Genomic DNA, 12,035 nt, shown 5'->3' with positions numbered 1-12,035 from the left:
ATCATGATAATTGACTAGTTTAATATATAATCTTTATAAATTTTCTTCCTTGCCTATTATCCATCAATTTAATTCATCATTATTCAAAGGTCATAATAACTACCATTTATTGGATATTATGCCTGTTATACAAAAATGAATTTATATTATTTATTGTTTTTTTTGTCAAACTACTAATAAAAATCATGGTCGCTCGTTTTATCAAATATAGTCTTATTTGTCGACTCAATAGTAAAAAAACAAGCCTATATTGCCACCATTAATTTTTTTTCTTGTTGAACTTAGCTGCTCTCTCATTTGTAGAAATTAATAAACAAATTAAAACATTAAAAAAAAATACGAAGAAGAAGAAGAATTCACAATCAGATTCAAATTAAGAAGGAAAAAAAAATATAAAAGAATACAAAACGACAATGAATTTAGATACAAATATATGCCAAATTTCACGCGAAGGTGCGATACAAAAGAAGTGTGTGATATCTTCTTATCTTTTTCTCAAGTTAATAAACTGATCATCATCGATCGATTATCTCTTCAAAAAAGAACAGCCATGCAAGCAATACCCATCCCAACAAACAATCCCAACCCTACACGTGTATTACTCGAATCCCCAGTACTATCATCGGACGATGGTCCGGATGCCTTAGGCTTGGTCTTATCTCCGTCGTCCTTGGATGCCGGAGTCTTGGCCGGAGGAGGAGCAGAGGCCGGTGGCTTAGCTCCAAAAAGACTTGGTGGCAACAAAACATCGTCGATCTGGTAAACAGCCAATGGGGATTGCATCCTCAGAGCATTGTTGACCTGAGTCTCCACCATTCCACTAGTGACGTTGACTTGGCGGCCTTGACCGGTGAAGTTAAGGCCATCAGCAGAGAACTGAGTTCTGACGGGGTTGGATACGGTGAGGAGTTCTGATAGGGCGTAGTACTTGGGGAGAACGTGGAAGAGGATTAAGTTAACTTGGTCCTCACGGGAGAGGCCGTTTAGGGTTCCGGCCTTGAGGTTGTTGAAGGCATTGTCGGTTGGGGCTAAGACGGTTAGTCCTTCGGAAGAGGTGTTGAGTTGGTTTACGATTTGGCTTAATACTTGGCTGTCGGAGAGAAGGCGGAGGAAGGTGGTGTATTGGCCACCTTTTTCGAGGATTGCGGTGAAGTTTAGGGGGCCGGCCGGGGCGGGGCCCGGGGCTTGGGCTGAAATTTGGTGGGAAAAGATGGTGATGAGAGTCAGGAGGAGGATAGAGAGAGGTGTGAAAGCCATGAGTGATGAGCTAGCTTTCTGGTAGTAGCTTTGGTATGAGAGTGATTTGTTTTTGTGGTGTGTTATTGGGTGTGAAGGGTGGGGTTTTATGGGATAAGGGTGTGTCTTCAGCGGAACCTTCCTTGTTGGAATTATGAGCTGGCTAATTATATGTATATATATTAAAAATAATATATTTGTATTGGAAAAGAATTCTAATGGGATATATACTGATGATGATTTAATGTTTTTGAAATTGTTATTTATGAACAAAATTAATGAATTAATGGGGATGCATTAATCGTATGGTAGATTCCTTTTGGTGAATAGAATATATATACAAATTGTTACCAATAGATCTCAATTACTATAACAAATTTAGGTCGAGATTGGTGACAATCATGCATTATTATTTGGAATTAATTATTAAATCAGCATTGTGATTGAGCATCAATAGTGCCAACACCTTTTATAGGTGGCACTTTACGATTGGTTAGCGATATTTTTTAAAATCTATTTTTTTAAGTTATATGTAATGCGATACTTAATTATACTAATAACGATAAAACATTGAGTAAGGTGCAAGACACCAAATTCTCTTATTAAATAAATTGTATACATTTGAAAGAGAAGCTTATCAATATAATTCTTATCGAGACCAACTTCTTGAATTGAATCTCAAAGAACTGTAAAAGCGTAACATAGTTCTTGAGCTGCCTTTATTTACATAAGAGAGAGATTACAAAAGGGAGCTGATAAAACCAACTTAATTCAACACTAACGAACTCTATTAAAACAGAGTACAAGTAGCAAAACAAATTGAAAGAACTAACAGCAAATCAACTTAAACTAGTAACTAATTAAACTGAAAGTAGCTACAGTTTTTTATTTATCACCTCCCCTCAAGCGAAAGGGGACACACTTTTAGCTTGGCCTTTAGATACAAAAATCGATCTATTGTGAGAGATTTTGTTAGTATATAAGCGGTTTGATTGAAGGAAGGAACATATCGAACCTCCACTTCTTTCGCTAGAATCTGATCTTACACAAAGTGAAGATGAATTTTTATATGCTTCGATCAAGCGTGGAAAAATGGATTTGCTGCTAGAGAGGTTGGCCCTTGGTTGTCAACCCGAATAATTGGAGGAGCTGGAAGACTGATCTGAAGCTCTTTTAAAACAGAGGAAAGCCACTTGACTTCTGATGTCATGTTTGCTAAAGTAGAAAATTCACTTTCTGTGCTTGAACGAGCAACAACTTGTTGCTTCTTCGCTGACCATGAGATTAGATTCCCTCCTAAAAACACTGCATAATCCCCTGTCGATCTTCTATATCATTTGGACAACTTGCCCAATCAACATCAGAGTATGCTTGTAAACACAATTTGGGGGCAGGTCTAATGAATGATCCCTCTCATGAATGGTACCTTTAATATATCTGAACATACGTTTGCAAGCATCCCAGTGAATATTTGTTGGAGCATGAATAAATTGATCGAGTTTATTCACTATAAATGACACATCTGGCCGAGTCAATGTGAGATACTAGTGGGCCCCTAAGGTGCTTCTATGTAGTGTGTGGTCAGTAAAAGATTTTCCATTTGTAAGAGAAAGAATATGAGATGAGCTTGTTGGACTAAGACATAGTTTAACACCATCCAATTTGAGGTCGGTGAGCAAACCTGCAATGTATTTAGATTGAGAAAGATGCATACCAGAGTGTGTTTGGTTTACTTCAACTCCTAGAAAGTAGTGAAGGGGAAGGAAATCTTTGACATAATTCATTGTTCATTTATGAAACGATTGCATAAATGGAAGCTTGATTAGGTCATGTTATTAGTATATCCTCCATATATACTAACAACACAATTAGATTCTGTCAAGAGCCACTAATTAATGAACAATGAGTTGTCAAATTTGGACAATTTGAAGCCCTTGCTGTATAAAGTGGCTTTGAACTTGTCATTTCAAGTTTATGAAGCTTGCTTAGGACCATAAAAAGTTTTGTTCAACTTGCAAACATAATTGGGGTATGTTGAGTCAACAAAACCTAGGGGTTGTGGCATGTAAACAGTCTCTTTCTAAAGTACCATTGAGAAAAGCATTAAAGACATCAAGTTGAGTAATTTTCCAATTGAAGGAAACAACAAGAGTGAGTAACATTCAAATAGTTGTAGGTTTAACCACTGGGCTAAAAGTCTTTTTGAAATCAATACCAGGAGTTTGAGAGTAGCCTTTTGCAACTAATATGGATTTGTACTTGTCAAGAGAGTCATCAGCTTTAGTTTTATCATGTGAACCCATTTATTTCCTACTAAACTCATGGATGAGTGATAGGGAACTAGGTTCCAGGTCTTGTTTTTAATCAATACATTGTTCTCTTCTTGCATTGAAGAAAACCGCTTAGGATTAGCAAGAGCTTGCTTCAGAGATTGTGATTCATTAGGCAAGAGAGATTCTGGAAGAGTATATATGTAGTTGCATTGTAAGTTTTTGGTTTTGATATTCCAAATTTAGATCTTGTTTGCACTGAATGAGAGTTAATGGTGGGTACTGCGTTGGGTGTTTGTAGGGTAAAATTTTGTGGTTGCTGAGTTTAAAGGTGTGGCTCTTGACATGATGTAGGATAGGATAGTGTAGATAGTTGGTGATTTGTGGGATATGAGGGTAGAACAAAACCAGATGTAGTAGCAGGGGAAATAGGAGGCATAGACCTGGAACATGAACTAAAAAAAAAATAGCGGTAGCTGGAACAGAGAGACATCCATTAAATGTTGGTGGTTCTGGAGCAACAACCATAGTGATAATTGTAGTTGCTGATGGATCTTGACGTGCGATTGCTGCCACATGAGTGGATAAAATGTTTCATATTGTCAATACAATACAAAGCTCTTTCAAGAAATTATTATAACATACTTAGTTTTATTAATATACTAAATTAGTTGATATAAAATTAATTTATAAAGGTCTAACAGTTATTTCTCTACATATTACTATTAAGGTACATTTAATTATCGATCGTGACAAAAAAAAGTACTGACAAATAGATTTTTATAGATACACATACACATTCACATTTAACATTTCTAGTTACAATTAAGTTGCACGTTAGTTGAATAATGATTTTGCTACTACAATATCATAGTATTATAAAAATAAGACCCAGAATTGTCAAATACGCGACTTGAACAGATTAAACATGATTGTTGTAATATTTGTTTGTATTAAATATGTGGAATTATTAGTTATTTTGTGCTTTTATGTTAGTTGGCTCGCAACAAATATAACTATTGCATTACAGTTTCATCACAGTTGTCTTGAAGTTGACTTCTTCTTTCCCTTCTGGCCGTCGGGGTTGGAATTTTTTTCAGGCAAAGACACCTTCGACTTCTTCTTTACTGGACGACAACCACCTTTTGATAGATAAATTAATATAAACCCCAAGATCAATTTGTATATAACATAGAACACAATAGTAATATATAATAATTAGGTATGTGTACCTGATTGATCCATAGCAATTATCTCTGTTTGATCCACAGCAGTTACTCCACTTTGATAGTACAATACTATCAACTAAGTCTTCCTCCCTAGATCTCTAAATCAGAAGCAGTTTATTTATCTGATTATCAAAAGGTATACAATTGTGATGAGACAATATGTATTTATAGAGTTAGGGAGGGGACTTAGCTACAAAACCCTAGTTGGCCGGGCACGCTCATCAAAGGCTTCAGTCAACTAGAAAAGCCCACACTTCTGCTTCACCTAGACTTTACACACAGATGCTAAGCCCATTAACAATTGATCACCAACAACATGGGCTAACACAGCAAAGAACTATCCAATCAACCCAAGTTTTAATAAAACCGATAAAATTTAATGTAAGCCCAAATAAAAGTCTAACATTCTCCCACTTGGGCTACATTGATTTTAATACATATATATTATATATCAAAATAATTTTGTTTGAAAATGACTCATGGGTTGAACAACAGGAAAACATTTGTGGCCACTTTAAAAATGATAGTTCTCTGATAGCATCTCAACATACCGGTCCAATTTAACCTTTGATAATGAACTATGACAGTCATATTGTTTTTAACTCAACAAAAGACATTCATAATCACAAATACCAAAGTATTAAATCGACATGGTCAATAAGTCTAGTAGTGTGGTAAGGAATTATGTTCAACATGTGATCAATTTAAAATAACATAATATCCTTATCAGTCCTCAATTTCACTGATACCGTGATGCTTAATAAATAAGCCAGTGAAATTAAACATACACTACTTAATAAATAAGTAAGTGTCACTAAACTTGCTTAAAAAATTAAGCCAACAAAATATCATTGTCTTTTAGTAAATATACTTAAAATACAATGATCACAACAAGATATGAACTACATGCTTTCAATTCAATTATTCTCGAGAATATAACAAAGCCTAACTGAAAGCATAAACATCCAATAATCAAAAAAGTATTGGCCCACAAAGTAGTTCATAACATCAACAAGTAAATTACATATAAATGTAATCTCAAAAGATAAAGCAAGAAACTCCCACTAACCCAAAGGAACAAAAGATTATAAAATGCCTATATCAAAAACATGTTTATCAAACAATATGGCACTTGATCCTTTGGTTAGAGGATCTGCAAACAACAACTTGGTCTCTCAATATTCTATCACAATGTCTCCTTTCTTAACCAAGTCTTTAATAGTGAGATACTTTATTTCCTTATATTTGGAAGCACTACTAATCTCATTATTCTTTGAAAAGAAAACAACAATATTATTATCACAATAGATTAGTATAGGAGAGGAAATAGAATCAACTAGTCGTATCTCTAAAATCAAATTCTTTAACCATAAAGCTTGCAAAGATGCCCCATAACATGCAACAAATTTAACATACATAGTAGATGATACGATTAAAGTCTATTTAACACTTTTTCAAGAAATAGCAGCACCAACAAAAGTGAAAATATAGTCAGAAGTTGACTTTAAATCATCTACATAACCACCAAAATCTGAATCTGAATAACCAACAACTTAAAGATTGTTGACATGCTTATACACAAGCATAAAACTCTTCGTTCTTTGTAAATATCTCAAAACTTTCTTGGCTGCAACCCAATGATCATGGCCAGGATCAGATAAATATCTCCTAAGAACATCGACCATGAAAGCAATATCAGGTCTAGTGCAAACCTAAGCATACATCAAACTCCCTACTGCACTTGCATATGGGATATTCTTCATTGCTTCTCCTTTTTTAAGTCGTTCTCAGGACATTGTTGCTTAGTGAACTTGTCCCCTTTCAGAATAGGAACGAAACCAGCTTTACACAAATCCATGTTGAACCTTTTGAGCACAGGATTATTGTAAGCTTCTTGAGGTAAGCCAAGAAATTTTCAATTCTTATCATGATAAATCTCAATCTCCAAAACTAAAGATGCCTCTCCAAGATCTTTCATATCAAAATTGGTAGACAGAAAACTTTTGGTCTCATTTAGTAATGACAAATCACTGCTGGCAAGTAAAATATCATCTACATAAAGAACAAGAAAAAATATGATGACTCCCACTGATCTTCATATAAATACACTAGTCAAACTTGTTCTCGATGAAACCCAACAGTGTCACAACCTTATCAAACTTCAAGTACTACTGGTGAGATGCCTGTTTGAGACCATAAATGGATCATTTCAATTTGCAAAACAAATTGTCATTTCCATTTTCCTCGAAGCCTTCAGATTGAGACATATAGACTTGCTCACTCAATTCTCCATTCAGAACAACAGTTTTAACAATCATTTGATGCAACTCTGAATCAGATTGCACAACTAAATCCATAATAATTATGAATAAATCTTTAGTGGAAACAGGTGAGAAAATTTTGAGTGTAATCAATACATTCTCTTTGAGTAAAGCCTTTAGCCACTAAACACGCTTTAAACCTTTCAATCTGTCCCTTTTTTTCCCTTTTAGTTCTTAAAAAATCCATTTGCAACCTATTGGTTTGAAACCATCAAGTATTGGAACTAACTTCCACACATACATTATTTTTTGTCCATGAACTTAATCTCATCATCCATAGCTTCTATCCATTTTGAAGAATGTGGACAATTAGGTGCTTCACTGTAAGTGACAGGATCCACAAAATGATCAATATCATATTCTCCTTCTCCAAGATAAACAAAATTATCATGACACTTTGTTGACTTCTTTTGTCTTTGAGATCTCCATATAGGAGGTACTTCTGGAATAACCTCTATTTATTGACCATCATTTTGAATGACATATTCCACAATTAGATTTCTCTGATAACATGACCCTCATCAACAACAAAACCTTCTTCAATAATAGGTTCCTCATCAATAATAGGACCCTCGTCATCTTAGATATTAGGAGCAATATATTCATCAGTAATGGGAGTGTTATCAACTAGAGTAAGAATAAGACTACCATTATTATCATCTCTTGAAAAAGACATAGGAATAAAAATTCCTTTAAATGACTCCCCCATTTCAAGAGATGGTGAATGAATATTTTCAACAACATCAAAATTTAGCAGTCTGAGATTCAACAATTCGCGTACCACGAGTAGGACAGGAAAAGCGATAGCCTTTTGAGCGCATTGGATAACCAATGAAATAATAGCGATTTGTTCTCGGATCTAACTTTTTCAAATTAGGATCATAAATCTTTACTTCAGCTGGACAACCCCATACACGAAGATGATTCAGACTAGGCTTCTGCCCAGTCCACAACTCAAAAAGGGGTCTTAGGAACAGATTTACTGGGAACATGATTTAAAATATAAGTTGCAGTCATAAGTGCTTCACCCCATAAAAACTCTGGAAGATTTGTTCTACTCATCATACTTCTAACCATATCCATGAGAGTGCGATTTCTCCTTTCAGCAACGCCATTTTGCTCAGGTGAACAAGGCATAGTGTATTGAGAAACTACACAATTTTCTGGAAAATATTTAGCAAAAGGCCTCATGTGTTGTTTAGATTCTGAATAACAACCAGAATATTCTCCTCCGCGATGAAAATGAACAAATTTTATGACTCTGCCCAATTATTTCTCAAGAACATTTCGAAAGATTTTGACTTTATCAAAAGCGTTGGATTGTCTTTGATCAGGTAGGTGAGACCATAAGAAGAAAGAAGAAAAAATATCGATAAAAGTTATAAAATACTTGTTTCTACACAACATGGTGGAATAAGGTCCACTGATGTCATTGTGGATAATCTCTTATAAAGAGTGACTATAGATAGCAGTCTGCTTTCTTATTTTAGTCAATTTTTCACAAGTACAATCAGCACAAGTATTCCAACCAGAAACATCAACAGGAGGAAGAATTTTAGCTAGAAGGAATCGATCAATTCTTTCTTTAGAAATATGACCCGATCTATCGTGCCATAATAATAAGGATGTTATCTTAATATAAGATTTCTTATCCACAATATTCACAACATTAAAAAAAAAAGGAAGCTAAGGAAATCAATGATAATTTGAAAAGAATATCAGAGTAAAAATAGTTTCCAATTATTATGAGTCAAACATAATGTCAACACTATAATTGGCAAAAAGAAAAGAAATTCATTGTTTAACTAAAAGCGGAAGCGAAACTGAATTACTTTAAAAGTAGGAATCAAGAAATTACTGTTCAAAATAATCTGAACACTAAATTGTAATTCAAGAATAAGTGTGCCAACATAGATAACATCATCGCTAACATAAGTGCCACTTTAAGCTTTGACTCCTTCTCACTTATCTTCTTGAAATCTTTTAGCCTCTGGTTGTGGTTGTTTCTCTTCATATTTTCTTTATCCTTTGTTGGGCTTGAGGTGAGAAACAAAGTGAGAAGACTCATTCTTTTCAATTTGTTAGCTTGCTTGTTTCAGCTACACACTGAGAAATTAGATCACTAAAACTCCATGTTTTATTATAAGTGTTGTAGGCTGTCTTGATAAGACTGAAAGAGGCAGGAAGTTCATGAAGAACTTAAAGAATGGTGTAAAAGCCGGGAAGAGGAATATTATGTTCTTTCAACTCGGACTGAACATGAATAATTTTCAGAATAAAACCTCGCACTCCTTTGATTTTTCATACTTAATGGTTGCCATTTCATCCATAAGATGTCCAGCTTTAGCGATTTCACTAGTGTGAAATAGTTTTTCTACTACTTTGAAAAACTCATTAGTATTTGAGGTGTTTGGCAAACCATCAAAAGATGTTCAGGAATTAAACGGTTCATAGCAATGAAACTAAGATGATTTGAATTTTTCCAATGTGCATGAAGAATTTTTGGGCAACAATTCTGATATTAGATAAGATCAGCAGATTTTTCTTCTCGAAGGCATAAGTCCAAATCTATTATGCCTAAAGTAATTTTCACATCTCGTTTCCATGTCTTAAAGTTGAAGCATTCAGAATTCAGATGAAAACGGTATTGTTGTTCGTAGAAAGGAGACCGAAAAATCCAAAAATTAAAACTTGAATAAGCAATATGAGCAATGCATTAGAAAATATTGTAGAGTCAACTGGTCATTATAAACTCCCCTTTGGGGTGAGAATATAACACACACATGATCTACCTTCATGAAGTTAACAACAAAGAAAAAATACATATCATTTAAGAATTTTATTACCTTTGGGCAAATAAAATTCTTAAAAATATGTATTAATTCAAGCAAAAAACTAATAATAAATTTATATATTTAAATTATTACCTTTGGGCAAATAATTAAAATATATACATTTAATATTAACTCACTTCATGGAATGTGAACTAATATATGTAAATACTACCTTTGGGCAAGTAATTACACATATAGTCAACCAAAAGATATAATATTTTCTTCAACATGTGAAATTTGGTGATAAAACAATCATTGAAAATTAATAATTTTCAACCAAATTTCCAAAAGAGATATATGATTGCTTTTATTATATTGATAATCAAAAAATAAAGTGACCACTTTAACACATTATTTTTGTATCAAACAACCAAGTTTTATAACTTTAGAACAACAAATAATCAAAAGATGTGAATATAAGAAAATTGGTGGAGACTACATAGTCAAAATAAATTAAATAAGAGAGTGACTATGTCATATGGAACGAAAAGAAACCCAAAATTTTTTCCATGATTTACGGATTTTGAAAAATCATCAAAAATTATTTTTAATAATTTTTTAACTGCATAATTATCATTAAAATAATAATAATTATTAAACGGCGTCAAAAAATTAATTAAAAATCACCAAAAAATCAGAAATCAAATTCTAATAATGCTGAAAAAAAAAATCGTCGAAAACGGAGTTACGAAACTACCTCACTCTCTCTCACTCTCCGGCAGCCGCGAGTGGGCTTCGTCCCAGCAGGTTGTCTTCAACCTCCAGCAACCTCCATGGCTGAAAAAAATGGGTTTTGTGCGACCCGGTTCAGACCCGAGCGGGTCGGGACAAAATTCCGGCCAAAAAAGTGACGAAACGGACGGGAAAAAGAGGGATTTTGATTGGTTTACAATTTCTAATAGATCTACGATATTAATTTCATGTGAAAACACATAAACTTAGGTAGATCTAATCTAAAATAAATCCGAAAACTAAAGAAGAAAGTAACCCAAATATGTGTTCCAATTCGGAAATTAAAGGTGTACAAACATTTTAAATCAATTATTGATGAGATATGCACAATCAATTTCAAATTATAATCAATAAAATTGAAAAATACAAAATTAATTTCATAAAGAAAATATATAAACCCTAAAAAATTAATCTTAAAATTCTCCTAATTTACTCAATGATTTTATGCAAGTAATATATCAAAAGAAAGAGAATTTAATGAGGAATAAAACCCCTAAACTTTTAAGATCGAAAAATAAAAAATTCAACATAAAATAATAACGAAATTAATATGTAATTGGAAAAAAATAACATATACATATTAATTGTTATAAAAATTATAGGTTCTAAATCATATACAATAGGCAATCTGATACCACATGATAGATAAATTAATATAAACCCCAAGATCAATTTGTATATAACATAGAACACAATAGTAATATATAATAATTAGGTATGTGTACCTGATTGATCCATAGCAATTATCTCTGTTTGATCCACAGCAGTTACTCCACTTTGATAGTACAATACTATCAACTAAGTCTTCCTCCCTAGATCTCTAAATCAGAAGCAGTTTATTTATCTGATTATCAAAAGGTATACAATTGTGATGAGACAATATGTATTTATAGAGTTAGGGAGGGGACTTAGCTACAAAACCCTAGTTGGGCTGGGCCTGCTCATCAAAGGCTTCAGTCAACTAGAAAAGCCCACACTTCTGCTTCACCTAGACTTTACACACAGATGCTAAGCCCATTAACAATTGATCACCAACAACATGGGCTAACACAGCAAAGAATTATCCAATCAACCCAAGTTTTAATAAAACCGATAAAATTTAATGTAAGCCCAAATAAAAGTCTAACACCTTTAGCTACGAGGGGAGAAAAATCAGAGTCATCATCATCGATGACTGGATGTTTCTCTTTAGCCTTAGCAACTAATTTATGACCCATTTTTGAAACTTTTTGGCAATGGAGATGGAGAAACAGAGCCACAGGTAATAATCATTATATATAAAAAACGAAAGATATATAATAAAAAAAAAAAAAGCCTGATAAAGGAGACAGTTGGAAGAAGAAGATGGCGAAAGTTATGGGTGGGATGTAGTTTTTGTGGGTTTTGAATGTGCATTTTGAAAGGATAATGGCT

The 12,035-nt window shown here is 33.5% G+C and overlaps 1 protein-coding gene across 1 annotated transcript; it reads right to left on the bottom strand.

Annotated features, from left to right (window-relative positions):
- Positions 1 to 347: 347 nt before the first annotated feature.
- LOC115700800 (fasciclin-like arabinogalactan protein 13) lies at positions 348 to 1,525 on the bottom strand. The gene has a single exon (XM_030628452.2). The coding sequence runs from the start codon at positions 1,255 to 1,257 to the stop codon at positions 535 to 537; it is 723 nt and encodes a 240-aa protein (XP_030484312.1). The 5' UTR covers positions 1,258 to 1,525; the 3' UTR covers positions 348 to 534.
- Between the last annotated feature and the right edge of the window lie 10,510 nt (positions 1,526 to 12,035).

The sequence above is a fragment of the Cannabis sativa genome, chromosome 8, assembly GCF_029168945.1.
Source record: "Cannabis sativa cultivar Pink pepper isolate KNU-18-1 chromosome 8, ASM2916894v1, whole genome shotgun sequence".
In the NCBI taxonomy this organism is placed as follows: Eukaryota; Viridiplantae; Streptophyta; class Magnoliopsida; order Rosales; family Cannabaceae; genus Cannabis; species Cannabis sativa.
The sequence above is the reverse complement of the archived record's forward strand: the minus strand, read 5'-3'. Positions and strand labels throughout refer to the sequence as shown.

Excerpts from the sequence above, each read along its gene's own strand:
- LOC115700800 (XM_030628452.2), bottom strand. The coding sequence starts at position 1,257 with ATGGCTTTCACACCTCTCTCTATCCTCCTCCTGACTCTCATCACCATC.